Here is a 16,070-nt window from a genome sequence, read left to right as displayed (position 1 = left end):
CCAAGAAGCTCTCGCTCTAATACAGGAGCCAATTAGAATACAGGTATGGTTGCATGTCACAATAAAAGTCCTATACACATATAAACATCACATTCCAGTCCCACATTAGCAATGTTAGCTAGCTTATCAAGCTAACTAAAATATTACTGGTTGAAGAATTGAAGAATTGACCGACTTCAAAAGCACTTGAACACAATTCGATTTTAGGATTTCCCATTTCTCAGTTTCCTACTTTCCATGAGCACATGAATGCCCCAAAAGACCTCAGCTGGGTCATAATTAAGTTGCGTTCCCCTGCTCAGACGTTGCACGCATCAACCAATGGTTGCGTGGCACGTTATCGACTGTGCAGTCGCCAGTCGGGCACCAAATTGATATAACATATGATGAGGTTAGCTGATASGTAAAATACCTATCCAGGCATYGTACGATTTGGCATGCGTCAGCAACATCTGAGCAGAGGAACACGACTTTACGCTCATGTGTACTATTCTCCAATCAGGGCTTGGAACAGAGCGAGGCCCTTTTTAAAGGCGGCTGTTGATTGGAGGTCATCAACTGGATGGAAGTAGGCATGTGGCAGCCCTTCTAAAGAATCACATGAAATGTATATTACTCTGAGCAGGACTTTACTGTCATTAGAAACCCATATTCTTCCAAACACAGTCACATCTTATTATCAGATCTCAGTTACATTCATAAAATAAAATACAGAGATCATTTAAATGACATACAGTATAGTATATGGAGTAGCCTAGAACCCGGTGTGTCTGTTCTGTGAATTACATTATGGACACCGAAGACAGTATGTTCTATGGGAGACTCCGGCCCCGGTTTAACTTGCTTTACATTATGGACACTGAAGACAGTATGTTCTATGGGAGACTCCGGCCCCGGTTTTACTTGCTTTACATTATGGACACTGAAGGACAGTTGTTCTATGGGAGACTCCCGCCCGGTTTTACTTGCTTTACATTATGGACACTGAAGACATATGTTCTATGGAGACTCCGGCCCCGGTTTTACTTGCTTTACATTATGGACACTGAAGACAGTATTGTTCTATGGGGACTCCGGCCCCGGTTTTCTTGCTTTACATTATGGACACTGAAGACAGTATGTTCTATGGGAGACTCCGGCCCCGGTTTTACTTGCTTTACATTATGGACACTGAAGACAGTATGTTCTATGGGAGACTCCGGTCCTGGTTTTACTGGCTAGTTTCAATTTCACAAATAAGAAATGTAGCCTATTGGTGAGTTCCAGACCGACAAGGTAAGGCTCCTGCGCAGCCAGTTGGTTCTCCCTCACCTGGGACGACTTTAGAGATTCTTGTTTTTCTGCAGTCAAAAGACTACAATATCCACCATTACTGCAGTAACATAGCAGTCAACCTAAAGCACCTAAAAAAGTTTTTTAGCCCTATGTAATTTCTATCCGCTTGATGAACATTTAAATATAAACGATATTCCACAGTATTTGTCTATACTGTGGTTTGTTGTTTTATAAAATACTATGTTGCTTCTACAGATGTAGAGCAGCTATTGGTAGATCATATGTCCAGCATATTGTTTTACAGTAGCCAAGTTGTTTTGGGAGACCGTTCTCCAAATACAATCCCAATCCATTCCCAACTCAAACGCCATGCCGTTGTTTTGCTGCCGTACTCCTACTTTCACCCCCATTGTGATTCTCCGGCTTACGCTGTACTGGAGTTGGTGCGGAGTGAGCAGGATCTATCGACAAATGCACAACTATCAGCGCTTTTATGGATTGTATTCTCCTACCTTCGTGGATTTCCAAAATATGAATTGATGTCGTCGTTTAAAGTCGAGGAATTTCGTCTTGAAATTAAGGCCAGGTATAGCTACGAAGTTGTGAAATAGTTCCCTTGGAAGTTTTTCTCACGGCTGCAAAGCGAATTTCCAGTTTACTATTCAACAACTACACCAGCCATCATATGGCGAGGCGAGTAGGGGGAGAAGGATCCGTGATTTTAACACGAATTCCATACACAAATTGGAATAAGAACGCGAGACTCCACTGGTGTAACTTCATGGCTGTTTTTTGGAGCTTTGTGGCAGTATTGTCGCTTCTATGTTGTGGATTTTGTGGCGCTGAAACTGAGTTTTCGATCTTGGAGGAGGCACAAGTTTTAGCCGTACAAATGAAAAAACTGTCCTCGCAGGAGCTTGGAGTCTTCACCATGCAGGTAACCACACTTTTCTGTTTCGATTTCTGTCAACATTCGACATTTTTTAAATATTCATTCAACAACATACTTTTTAATATATTGTATGTAGTCCTAATTGCGCATTGTATCATCAATTGGTTCATTTGCAATCTACAATCGGCGAATCATTTTGCATTATCTTTAGTTACTACATTGTTGCAGTGCTACACTATTGTAACTTTGTTGTCAGAAATGTAATTAATGTTCCATCAAACTATATATATTACAGCCGCGTCCTTTCTTAGCTTGCGGTATATTTGCCTTTGAATGGCTCAGTARCAACCATTCTGAAAGGCGTTCTCTTTGAAGGATATTGACAAYGTTGCTGTGTAACAACAGTAACAGCACCTTGAAATAGTTGGTGTTGGGACACATTATCTGGAACTTTATCGCTTATAGGAAGGATTAATTGAAGGGGTCAGAGGATCAATTATTCTGATAACGTTGTTTACTGGCAGGATTTCAACATTGGTTAGCCGCATTATCTTCTCAGAACCTTATTATTGGCGTGACAAATGTTTTTGGCGGCCTATAGCATAAAACACCCAAATTGGTGTGTGAATGGAGAGGGGAGGAAGACGGTTTCTTTGAACTTCAAACACTGGGTTCACATTTCCCCCTCCTGTCACCACTGCTCTTATTCCAATGAATAGTATGACATTGCTACATATTAATTCATTCGATATGCCGTTAGTTTGAATAAAAAACATAATATTTCAGCCGGATTTTTAAAAATTAAACGAATTGGTCGGCCTATACTTATTTTCCCTTTGCCTGATAGTAGGCTATGAKGAGAACACCAGTAATTAGAATGGTTGTTTATTTAATAGTTGTACATTTTAATTATCGATGGATTGAAATGACTAGGCTACCTTCATTTTGCTTCCACATTTTGTGGACTGTGTAGTTATTTTGTGAATACAAAGTGTATTGTACACAATAGCATGCCATTACAGATTGATACTTCATTTTTTATAAACCTTTCTAAATATCCCAGAAAAGAAATCTGTGTTATTTGAAATGTAATCCAGACTACTTCTGTAATGGGAAACACTGTTTTGTATTGTTAATTTTGAAGGTAGTGTCTCTTGATCAACAAATGGCTAACCGACTATACTACAGTGGTGGCTGTGAGACATGTGGTGACGGTGGTGATGCAGGGGGTTACTTCAGAGGCAGGCCCCATAGTTCTGGTCAGTAGGGGGCCCGGCCCAAATTGTGTTTCATCTCCCCACTACTCTKYATCCTACCACTGAGACCCAGCTTTCAGGCCTGCTCTGATCCCCGGAGCGTCCTTTGTCACGATTTCTCTTCTCTTGCCCCCTTCACAATTTCTCTCTCTCATTCTATCTGTTTTTGTTTTGTTCTCTCTCTCTCATTGGCCTCACAATACCATATTATCCATTTTATTTTACGATTGATGTCTTTAAATATTCCTGCCTTTGCTGTGGTGTACTTCTAATGAGTGGACTGAATGAARGCTCATATTCTGTCTTCTGGTTTGAGGCTGAGGTCTGTTTGTTCCTGATTTATCCCACAAAAACATTTCATGCCAAAATGTATTTTCATCGTTTCCCTTCTTTTTTTTTTGTAAACTTTTTTTTGCAACATTCTAGGTTGACTCATATTATTTGACAAGCTGTAAAAATCTAACTTGGCATTTTAGCTCATTTCTCATTTAATCCAGGTGTTGCTTTGATATAAATCTGTGTTTGGTCAGACCTCTTTGACCGCACAGCGAGGTGATGTGAATCCAGTCAAAACTGTAATCTGCCCATGTAAATAAATCCCGAGATGTGGCTATGGGATGGTAGCTCTCTGCCCTGACACCTGTGTGTTGCTGCTTAGTCAGACACGGTCTGGCCCKGGCCTGTTGCTCCAGGTGTGTAGAACGGTCTCTAGCAATGCTACCTGGGATTTTCCATATGCCGTGGTCAGGATGAGGTGCTCCGGCCATGGCGAAGCCAGGGGGAATATGACAGGGGAAAAAAGACAAGASGCACAAAATAATCTGATAAACCTGACAAAATTCCTGTGGTCATGGCGTGGTTTCTAACAGCGGTCTAGGCCAGTCCGTTTTTGCTCCTCTTTTAATTAACCAAACCTCACTTTGTCCTCTTAACTCCAAATCTGTGGATGTAATGTAATGCAACGCCAACCAAACCCCATCCCCAAACCCTGGTCTTGTTTGTAATTTGATGTGTGTCACTGCCCTGTCATGGTCTCTTGAGTCAATGGGTCAAATTGATGCAATCTGTCAGTGAGTTATTCAATTATCAAGGGAGCCTGGTAGCACAGGCAACCCTATGTTCTCAATCGTGTTTGTAACTTAATGCGTAGATAATCAAGTGCTTCTGTGGAGAGGAGCTTTGCCGATGAGTGAGTAGGCCTACCTCTGCAAGCATTTTTATGGGCATTCAGTGGTTGAAATTGTTATAATTTTGAATGAATAATTGTTGACCCAATTTTAGCTGGTTTTGAAGTTTAAAATCGTAAGTTAAACAAACAGATGTTGTGGTTGATATTTTTATACACTAGTGCAGTGGTCACCAACCGGGCGATCGACTGGTCGATCTTCAAGGCATTCCTCGTCAATCGGCAAACATTTCTGTAGAAAAGCTTGTGCTCCCTTTTTAAACTTTTTTTTTGTTGCGCTGTTGGCGCACTTGATTCAGAAACCCTGCGCGCTGGATCGGCAAAGTGTTCCCAATTTGWACCATTTAATTTGCAAACTCCTGCTACCTGGCGGACCGGGAGAGCTGTGGCTAAATGGGATAGCTCAAATCACCATGCCTRCAGCTTGCACATCCCCGGCCCCAGCTAAGTTTGATACTAGCCTACTTGACATATCATAACTTTTAAAACGATGACCAGAGAGTCTGTCAAAGAATACAGCAAAGTGATGCTGTCTTTTTGTGMGTTCATGTTGAAGTTTTTATTCAGCACTGTCAACACTGTTTTTATTCAACACTTTTACTAAACATAAAACACACTTCTGCCTACTTCCACTCGTGCTTCAGCTGGAATTAATGAGTAGCCAAGTGTATCAATAGGCCTGCGTTTTATTATTAGCATCTCGTCGTGTCTATTTTAATATCACGGAATATTTAACTTTCTCTCGTCATAGGAATAACATGAATTTGTGCCTGAGGCGGATGCAGTGCGAATTGAGTTTCGCCATCAGGTGGAGGACAATGTCCCCTCTCTGGTCAGTCTCACAGGAGGAAAGGAATGAGCAGGGACGGTGAGAGCTAGACCCTCTGCTGCTCTCTCCCTCCGCTCAGACTAATGCTGTGTTCAAGGCAACTGGGAACTCGGGAATCTCAGACTAATGCTGTTCAAAGCAGCTGGGAACTCGGGCATCTTTCTAGAGCTCCGGCCTGAAGATCACGGACATGATTTAACCCCCCCCCCCCGAGTTCCCAGTTGTCTTGAAAGCACCATGACCATCAGATGCAGGTACCATCAGACCAGTAAAATAAACAAGCAAATTATTTTAATTTGTGTTCAGCTGTGCCTCGCAAGTGCTACACGAACTGATCTATTTTATTATCAAAGCTTGAGTTTTGAAATATGATATGGTCTGAGAACAATATYGGCGGGCCGGGCATATAGCCGATATGCTGTGGTAATGTATTAGGCCTACTCCACAAAACTCATTCCTACATAACAGTTTTTAATAGGTTAATGTAAAAAAAAAAAATGTAATGTTTAATAATTTTTTAATATATATTTTTTAAAATCTGAGCAGTACATCTTTGCTTGCTAAGTGATGTTGACTCAGTAAATGTTGGTGGCCACTGTGCTAGTGGGTGTATTCTTTCTCAGCTGTTGAGACAGGCAGGTAGCCTAGTGGTTCGAGCGTTGGACTAGTAACCGAAAAGTTGCAAGATCGAATCCCCGAGCTGACAAGGTTATAAAATATGTCGTTCTGCCCCTGAACAAGGCAGTTAACCCACTGTTCCTAGGACGTCATTGAAAATAAGAATTTGCTCTTAACTGACTTGCCTAGTTAAATAAGGTTAATAAATTAAATAAAAAAACACCGACCCAGGCCTACAGTATAGGCTTTAGGTCCAGTTAGGCCTAGCGACCTAAGCAGAGCATAGGGAATGCATTATAAGCTTAGTTAGACCTCTCTCGGCACATCCTATCTCTCACTCTCTTCCTCCCTCCCATTGGTCAAAAGACAAACTATAAAATAGTAAAATGCACCAAAATATTCAGAATTCCTGATGTTTCTCTGCAGAGCAGCTTCAAAGCTGGCTATGCTCCTCTTGTAATGGCTTAGGTTGCTTTAAATCATGACACATATATTTTCTAAATTGCACTGTAGTAGACGATGCAGMCCCCCYCCCMAAAAAAACACAGAAGTACACTCAGAAAGATGGCTTCGTCTAGATCAGTATTGCCTGATCCTGTGGCGGTTACCGGCCCTGGCTCTCACATCCATCACTCTTAGCCATGCTGGGGTAGAGTGGCTGGGTCTCTGTGGCGGTTACCGGCCCTGGCTCTCACACCCGTCACTCTTAGCCGTGCTGGGGTAGAGTGGCTGGGTCTCTGTGGCGGTTACCGGCCCTGGCTCTCACACCCGTCACTCTTAGCCGTGCTGGGGTAGAGTGGCTGGGTCTCTGTGGCGGTACCGCCCTGGCTCTCACACCCGTCACTCTTAGCCGTGCTGGGTAGAGTGGCTGGGTCTCTGTGGCGGTTACCGGCCTTGGCTCTCACACGTCACTCTTAGCCGTGCTGGGGTAGAGTGGCTGGGTCTCTGTGGCGGTTACCGGCCCTGGCTCTCACACCCGTCACTCTTAGCCGTGCTGGGGTAGAGTGGCTGGGTCTCTGTGGCGGTTACCGGCCCTGGCTCTCACACCCGTCACTCTTAGCCGTGCTGGGGTAGAGTGGCTGGGTCTCTGTGGCGGTTACCGGCCCTGGCTCTCACACCCGTCACTCTTAGCCGTGCTGGGGTAGAGTGGTGGTCTCTGTGGCGGGCCTCGGCTGTTGCCTCCCGGCCCCCCGGCTACTTTACTCCCTTGCACATGTTTCTCTGACAGGGCGAGCTGCTACTCCTTTGTTCCAATGCCTGAACTCCCGCTGACCTCGCCTCTTAAAAGCTGTGTTCTGTTTGTTCAAAAGATCTCGAACGTTGTTACTGGGTGATCTTCCTTTTCGGGTTTTGGGCTCTCTGTCGTCCTGTCGTATTCTATTTTGTTTTACGTTGAAGCAGTTGTTACGATTCCACATAGCATTGTTAATCGGCAAGGTTTAGGGACCAGTCTCGTTTACTTATTGGAGCAATTTAAGATGCGTGTAAAATTTTTGGTTGTCAAGAAGAACCTAGTGAAATAGCTCAGCTCTGAAGCAGTATGCTCCCTCGCTTCCAATGCTGCAGGAGACTAGCCATGGCACATTTTCAATACATGTGAGTTGCTTGTGTTTCAGTCTGCTCCAGGCGGTGAGATACTCAATCCCCTTGTTTCAGCCCCTTTTAAACCCCCCCCCCCCCCCCCATCTCCCCTCGCCAAGGCCAGGAATGAATAAAATGGTGAACAGCGTTGTTCGAGATGAAGGATTGACGGTCCAGTCTCCAGAACACGGCTGTTTTCCAAATGTCACACTATATAGGCCCCTGTGGGCCCTTTTCAAAAAAGTTGCGCACTATAAAGGGAATAGGGTGCCATTTGGGACATTCTCTCATCTGGTCTGGACAAAAGGAGTGAGTTACAGTATGACTACATAGTTGATCTCCTTTCCTTCCCGCCTGAGTTGACTGGTCTGGGCCAGCTGCTGGGTTTAAATCAGTTGGTACACTACGGCGTGGTAGACTAGATCATTTATCTGATGGGATTCCCACATAACTGTTTTTGTAAAAGTCGCCTGAGTTGACTGGTCTGGGCCAGCTGCTGGGTTTAAATCAGTTGGTACACTACGGCGTGGTAGACTAGATCATTTATCTGATGGGATTCCCACATAACTGTTTTTGTAAAAGTTTTTTGTTGTTGTATGTTCGCAGACCAAATCGTTTTTAAGTTAGCTCGCTACCTCTTCTGTTTTTGCTCTTGTCCTCCCCCCCCCCCACCCGCCTCTCTCCCACCTTCCTGGTATCTTGTACAAACTGTCCCCTGGGATGCCATGCCAGAGTTAAGAATCAGGAGGGAATGTTCCTCTGCAACTGTCTCACTTAAATGGACCAAAACATTGGGCTATATTTTTGTTTTTCCTTAGTTATAGAAAACCGCCTGGCCTCCTCACATTCCTGAATTTCCTGACTTTTTAAAAAATCAGTTCCATCAAAGCTATGTTCCCTTCGAGTGTCCGGTGATCAGTTAGTTAGGCCCAGAAACTGAAGTTGGGGTGGCCAGTAGCAAGAAATGGCACAATCCAGTTAGCCTAACACTCTCCTCTCAATCTCTCTCTCTCGCTCTCAGAAAAGGAGCTTTATGGTAGCCTGTCTTTGTGTGTGTGTGTGTGTCCTCGGGGGGGATCCCTGTGTGTAGATCCAGCACGCATGACCCAGTATAGCAGGGCAGAGACCTCTCCATACCACCCCTTCACTCACCACAATGGGCTCGGCTAAAATTAACTGAACTCCCMAAAAAAGAAAGAGGTAAAGAATAAGGAATGGGGGATGGGGAGGAGCAGGCACACTGTTGAGGGAAGTAGGGAGATCAATGGCTACCCTCCCTCCTCCCACAGCCCCGTACGTTTGTTAGCTCTTGAGAATTCCCCAACCCCCCTCTTCTATTCTCTTCTCACTCTTCTTCAGGAGGCTTTGCATTCCCAATGAGGGGAGAGTTGGAGCCCCTACTGTTACGAGACCAGGTTGGTTTTCAGTCGCTAGCTTTGGCTCTGTTCTCACGAATTTAAGGAGAATATCGAGAGATGTAATGTGAACTTGCGTATTTTTGGCGTCTCAAAYGCTACCGCCGGAGGTTGCATGCCACTTGCCCGACGGTTGCCCCCCTTAAGCAGAGCAGTGTGARCAGAATTGTCTCGTTTAGCTCAACGTTCATGAAGCAAAAAATCCTAATAGCAGATTATTTTCAAACAGCTGTAATGTATAGACATTTTCACAATATTTTAAACTTGTTTTATTGAGTTTTACCTGGAGATTGCAGTGACATGCTGTTACGTTCTAAAAGTGTTGCCGTTTCTTAATAGATGTAAAGTCACTGTTGAGGGGACCTGTGTGGGTGTGGTACCGGTTCAACATTTTTTGGTGACGTAGGATGTGAAATGTAAAACCACTTGAAGCTGGGATGTCCCTCCTACCATTTTATTCGGTCTTCCGACTRTGCATTAACTCCTGGCTGAACCCGACCCCACAGTCACTGACAAAGCACATGCCCGCAGTCTTTACATCGTAACGCAGCAGGAGAGAGCGGTTTCATCGCTGTAACACATCCAGAGATCATTTTTTTATAGCCATGAATTAAAATGAATCGTAGATTTTAAACGAAAAAGCASTCTTTGTCATAGATTAATATGAGATCAGAGGCGAGTTCCTCGTGATTTCAGGAAGCCAAGCTAGAGCTTTGTGAGACGTCCACAGCGATGAGGGCAGACGTTTTGATTAAGAGAGACCTTTAGTAAATATGCACATTTTCTATAACACTAAACTTAGAAATATGTATTTAACAGTTGTAAAGGAAGGTGATATCTTAGTTAGTTGTTTTATAAATAAATGTTGTTTGATATGCTAATATTATTAGCTAGCTAGTGTTACTGTCTTGCAAGCTACATGCTTGTGAATTGTTGCATTATTCAAGAATGTAATATGGTTTCGTTGCATTATTCAAGGGTAGAGGAAACGCCCCTTGCATTGTTGAATAGTTCGCAAGCTTACTGGCTAGTCGGTGGCTACTGATATTTATGGTAAGTTTGGAGCCGCAGCGCAAGAATGTCACGTTGGCAGGCACAACGAAAGGTAGAAATGARGTTGTTGTCTTAGATTGAAATGTTTAAAGGTCAACTTCCCCATAGAACCAACTTCTCAGCTTTTAAATGGCCTATGTGGCATTGATATGAGTCAGAAATGTWAATTCTAGTGTCAAAATGGACTACAAAGTTTAACTAGGATAATTTTGGTATTAATGTCAGTCTCGTCCAAAACGGAATTTGGTAAGTGACTGTCATGACTTGAGGGTTTRAATTACAATTATCTCAACAATTCATGTCCCCTTTTGCTTATTAACATGTGGTGGCACTGTGTTTTCTGGGAAAAGACTGGGCGAGTTCGCTTTGCGTGGCTGAGACCTCTCCTTAGGAGGATCAATTGAATGGTAATTGAGCAAAACCCCCGGCGTACCGTGCAAACATTGAATTCCCCAAACAACACAGTGCATCTTTGGTCGTAACCTTCATGTGCAATGCACACACTGATCGGAAAATAGCTACTCTAGTGAAAATAGCTTCCGTAAAGTTGTTCGACAATCAGATGGGCAGGGTATGTATTACATCCGACGCTAGCTACAAGTTCTGTGGGCTGTCAAACGTGAGACTGTGCCTGGTGTTGGTTACGGTAGCTAGCTACTCTGACCCAGAAAATATAAACGCAACAATTTCAACGGTTTTACTGAGTTACAGTTCATATAAGGAAATCACTCAATTGAAATAAAAGAAATTAGGGCCTTAATCTATGGATTTCACATGACTCAGAATACAGATATGCTTCTGTTGGTCACATAAAACAATTATTTAAATAAATAATAAATAATAAAGTAGGAGCGTGGGTCAGAAAACCAGTCAGTATCTGGTCTGACCACCATTTTCCTCATGCAGCGCGTGGCACATCTCCTTCGCATTGAGTTGATCAGGCTGTTGATTGTGGCCTGTGGAATGTTGTCCCACTACTTCCCAAACATACTCAATGGGTGATATCTCTGGTGACTATGCAGGCCATGGAAGAAGTGGGACGTTTTTATCTTCCAGGAATTGTGTACAGATCCTTGCGACATGGGGCCGTGCATTTTCATGCTGAAACATGAGATGATGGCGCCGGATGAATGGCACGACAATTGGCCTCAGGATCTCATTCACGGTATCTCTGTGCATTCAAATTGCCATTGATAAAATGCAATTGTGTTCATTGTGTGTAGCTTATGCCTTCCCCATACCATAACGCCACGCCACCATGATGCACTCTGTTCACAACGTTGACATCAGCAACCTGCTCGCCCACAYGACGCCACACACGTTGTCTGCCATCTGCCCGGTACAGTTGAAACCGGGATTAATCCGTAAAGACCACACTTCGGTGGTCAACGAWGGTGAGCATTTGGCCGCTGGAGTCGGTCGCGACGCCAAACTGTAGTCGGGTYAAGATCCTGGTGAGGACGACGAGCACGCAGATGAGCTTCCCTGAGACGGTTTCTGACGGTTTGTGTAGGAATTCTTCGGTTGTGAAAAACCCACAGTTTCATMAGCTGTCCGGGTGGCTGGTCTGACCCTCAGGTGACGATGCCGGATGTGGAGGTCCTGGGCTGTTGTGGTTACACTTGGCCTGCGCTTGTGAGGCCGGTTGGACTTACTGCCAAATTCTCCAAAACGATGGAGGCAGTTTATGGTAGAGAAATTAACATAAAATTCTCTGGCAACAGCTCTGGTCAGCATGCCACTTGCAGGCTCACCTCAACTTGACAGTGTGTTGTGACAAAACTGCACATTTTAGTAGCCAGCACAAGTTGCACCTGTGTAATGATCATTGTGTTGATTTCGCTCCCTTGATATGTCATTCTCTCAGGTGGATGGATTATCTGGGCAAATGAGAGAGGCTCACTAATAGGGATGTAAAGAGATGCATCTAGAACATTTCTGTGATCTTTAATTTCAGCTCATGAAACATGAGATGAACACTACATGCTGCGTTTTGTGTTTTAGTTGATAATGTTAGCGAGTAGCAAGGTGTTGCAGAACGAGTCCTATGAAACGCGTTCCAGACACTGGTTCTTGCCATAACTGATTTTTGACAGTGTTTTTTCCCAATGTCCTCGGGCCCACGGTGTTTATAGTGGAAGTGACTTGGATGGTGTTCAGGCCCTGCTGATGAGCAGCCAAAGGGAAGTAAAGGAGATGTTTGGACTTGGTGGCGCAGGTCCTAATCCAGGACCTTGTCATCTTCCGTCTGGACTACTGCAACTTCCTGTTGGCTGGGCTCCCTGGTTGTGCCATCAAACCCCTGCAACTTATCCAGAACGCTGCAGCCCGCCTGGTGTTCATCCGTTCCAAATTCTCTCATGTCACCCCGCTGATCCGCACCTTCCACTGGCTTCCTTCCAGTCGAAGCTCGCATCCACTGTGAGACCATGTTACTTTCTCACAGAGCATCAAGAGGATCTGCCTCTCCCTAGCTTCAGGCTACGCTCAAACCCTACACCCCAGCCAGAGTACGCTGTTCTGCCACCCCTCTGGTCTCTTGGCCCTGCCACCCCTACAGGAGGGCAGCTCCCGCTCAGCCCAGTCCAAGCTCTTCTCTGTCCTGGAACCCAAATGGTGGAACCAGCTTCCCCCTGAAGCTAGGACAGCAGAGTCCCTGCCCGTCTTGCGAAAACATCTGAAACCCTACCCTYTTCAAAGAGTATCTTTAAATAGGAAGTGACCCTGGATGAACTCTGACCACTTGTCTCGCTGTAACACAATGTTGTTTGGCAGATGAAAGGATAAAAAGAGTGGTGGTCTTTCTTTGWATTTATTTATTTTTAGAAAGGAGAGTGGGGGGAAAATGGCTCACTGATTCGGAGACCACTTTCATACACAGACAAAGTTTCCACTAATTTACCATGCCTGCAACTTTTTACCTGCTATTTGTTATRAAGGGGCAGGGGCTAAAATACTTCATGATTCCTGCATTTTCACACCCTGTATCCAAAATACAGGAATCGGGTCCTGAATGGTTCTCTGCTTCTATACAGTAAATTAATTAACACTTCAATTGTTTAACACCTTCCTAATTTGAAATGCAAACAGTCCCACTGGTTTAACACCCGCCACCCCTCCCAATCTKCCAATTACCCACTGATATGTATAGATCGGGGTACACATACAAGAAGGTGGTAAATAACCAGCTGTTTAAAAGGGGGTCATATAAACATCGACTTCTATTTATTTATTTTTTACAGGTAATATACCACATCTTCTTTCTGAAATGGGTAATAGAGTAGTGTTGGGTGCTTTGAGTGAGAGGGGAGACCAGGTGTGTGAGAGAGACACACACACACACACAGCAGCAGCAGCTGTGTTTGGCTATCAGTGTCTCTAAGCTCAGAGCTCTGTCTGCCGAGGACTGGGTCATGCTATCTGGACTGACTCACTGGCTGGTTGGGTATGGCAAAACGGGCATTAGCAGCACCAAACGGGCCCGCTGCTCAACATCAAACTGTACATTTCCTCCTGCTACTACGTCAACATTACATTACATGGCTGTCAGAAGAATACAGCTCGTATGGTTTGGGCTTTATGTGTCCCATTACGATCTGCTGGGTTGAGACTTTCTCTTTCTGTGTGTGTGTAAGTTTATGACCCGAAGAGTAAGAGGTGTGATTTATTTAGATGCAGGAAAGAGATTTGGCGGAGATATGCCTGTCTTGGTGAAAGTGTGGTCATACCACCCAGCCCTATGATTTGTAGTCCTCCCCCAGTCTCCTTTCCAGCACATTTATCACCTGATTTACTTAACAAAAGGCACATCTCAGTAGGTAGTCCAGGTATCCTCAAGACACATGAGTGGGGGTGGCATTTCTTCTTTTGTCCCTCAAGTTAGGGGGGGGGGGGTGATACCATCACAAATTCCCGATCAGACGATCTCCTTGAATGCCCTATTGTTTGAAATTAGCAGCGCTATTTTGCAACACTATTTTGTTTTTACCCTTTTAGTGTGTGTACTTTACTGTATTTATACTTGGGATGTTATTTTTAAACTTAAAAAAAGAAGAAAAAAAAGATGATTGATGTCTTTAAGCACCAGACTGTGGTAAACAGGCAGTATATGGGTATAGCCTGGTACCCAGAACTACCCTCTGGCATTCTTTTCAGTATGCGGGTTGAGTAGCTGCTGAGTTGGGTTGACTACCCAGGCTTTAAGAGGCTTGTAGGACAGATGTTAGGTCAAATCAGATTTTATTTGTCACTTGCGTTGTGTAGAACTTACAGYGAAATGCTTTTTTTAGCCCAAACCAACAATGCAGTAAAAAAATAATAATATATATATATCTCTCTAAAGAAATAAAAGTAACAAATAATTGAAGAGCAACAGTAAAATAACAACAGCGAGGCTATATACAGGGGGGTACCGGTGAAGAGTCAGTGTGCGGGGGCACCGGTTAGTCGAGGTAATTGAGGTGTTTGTCTGTGCCAAGGCTGGTGGGCTGGCTGGTCCTGTGCCAACGCGCCTCWAGCAGAGCCTTGGGGACAGCTTGTGTCAGTCCCCGGTCCCTGGCGTCTGCTGAAAGAGCTRGTGTGTGTGTAAAGGAGGCTTGGAGAAAGACACCGAACACTGTGGGAATGCAGGTGGGCTGTAAAGTGTGAATGCATGTGTGTCTGTGTTTTTAACGAGGCCTCTATCCTAGTGTTTTGGTTCGCTGCAGTGTGAGGGGAAAGCCATATGGAGTATTCCAACATGAGAGGCTAGCTGTCATATGTTTCCTGCATCATCGGAATTGAAGCACAGGCTCGCTGTCTCTCCCTCCTCCTGTGTCTCTACCCTTCTTTCTATTGCTCAAGGTGTGAAATCCTGTCATGATTTGCATTCAAGAAACGTGTTGATGTCCTTGGGGTGTTCTCTTTTGGTGCATTTACATTGAGAAAGGTACCCCATTGTTTTACCCAAAAGGCTCAGACTTTTGTCTGCCTGGGCCATGGGTCCAGTAGAYCTGCTCTAACTTGGAACCAAGGCATGGTCTTGGCTCCAAGGTACTTTTCAGCGTGCATTTACATTACGGCTAACTCTTCAGCTCCACTATATGCTCCGCAATGTGCTGTTTTACTCGGGGCGCCTTATTTTTGAGAGCGGAACAGCATCTTTATTCTATTTTGCCTACTGTACAGTAGCATATTCATCAATTCTGCGTAAGTACAATAACTTTGGTCCAGTTTTTCGCGGGTACTCATTAAATTGTTGCTAGTTGTTGTATTAAATTCTATTCTAATTTCACAAGTTGCTTTTGTTTACATTGTGAACGTAGCTAGTCAATATAGCTAGCGTGCTAGTAGTAGCTTCTTGATTTCATTCATCTTAATAAAACAACCAGTGGTGTATAGTCGAGGCCATGTACAACAAAGCTAGAATGCGCACGTCATCCATCGCGATTTGAACCTCTGATTCTTGAGCATGGACACTGCCATTGGACATGACGTGACGCAACGCGAGTGCGTCACGGGCAGTGCCGKACGCCCGGTGGCTGTAGTGTCACTGTGAACGTTAATACCTTCTTGAATGATGCGGAGGTAGTTGATTCTGCTTGCCACGTGTCTTTAGCGTCACACTCCTGATGTATACAATGACCCCAGAGCTTACAATAACGTAAAACACTGGTGTATATCTCACACAAATCCACAATGACAGTGTACCCACAATAATGATTGTGACTGAATAGCTGAGAGAACCCGGCCTATTTTGGGAGATTTCCCCGTATGCTCGCTGTCAGTAGACTGTGTTTGACACATTGTCAGACGCAACAACAGCTCGTTTCGCTTCACATATCTCACGCCACATCTTTGTGTGTGGTGAAATCATTCACCAATTCCCCCTCKCTTTGCTTTATCCTTGGGTAAAATGTTCCCTAATGTGTTCTAGMTACCTGGAACGCAGTGAAACACTGCACGGATGTTTTCCCTGTTCTCATTC

The 16,070-nt window shown here is 44.3% G+C and overlaps 1 protein-coding gene across 1 annotated transcript in view; it reads left to right on the top strand.

Moving 5' to 3' along the window:
- The first annotated feature begins 1,678 nt into the window (after positions 1-1,678).
- The window catches only part of LOC111971362 (VWFA and cache domain-containing protein 1), an 82,413-nt gene continuing 68,021 nt past the window's right edge, over positions 1,679-16,070 (top strand). Inside the window, 1 exon segment of the mRNA XM_023998104.2 lies at positions 1,679-2,212. Coding sequence (XP_023853872.2) covers positions 1,961-2,212 — 252 coding nt within the window. The 5' untranslated portion in view covers positions 1,679-1,960.

The sequence above is a fragment of the Salvelinus sp. IW2-2015 genome, linkage group LG13 (genome assembly GCF_002910315.2).
Source record: "Salvelinus sp. IW2-2015 linkage group LG13, ASM291031v2, whole genome shotgun sequence".
Lineage (NCBI taxonomy): Eukaryota > Metazoa > Chordata > Actinopteri > Salmoniformes > Salmonidae > Salvelinus > Salvelinus sp. IW2-2015.
The sequence above is the reverse complement of the archived record's forward strand: the minus strand, read 5'-3'. Positions and strand labels throughout refer to the sequence as shown.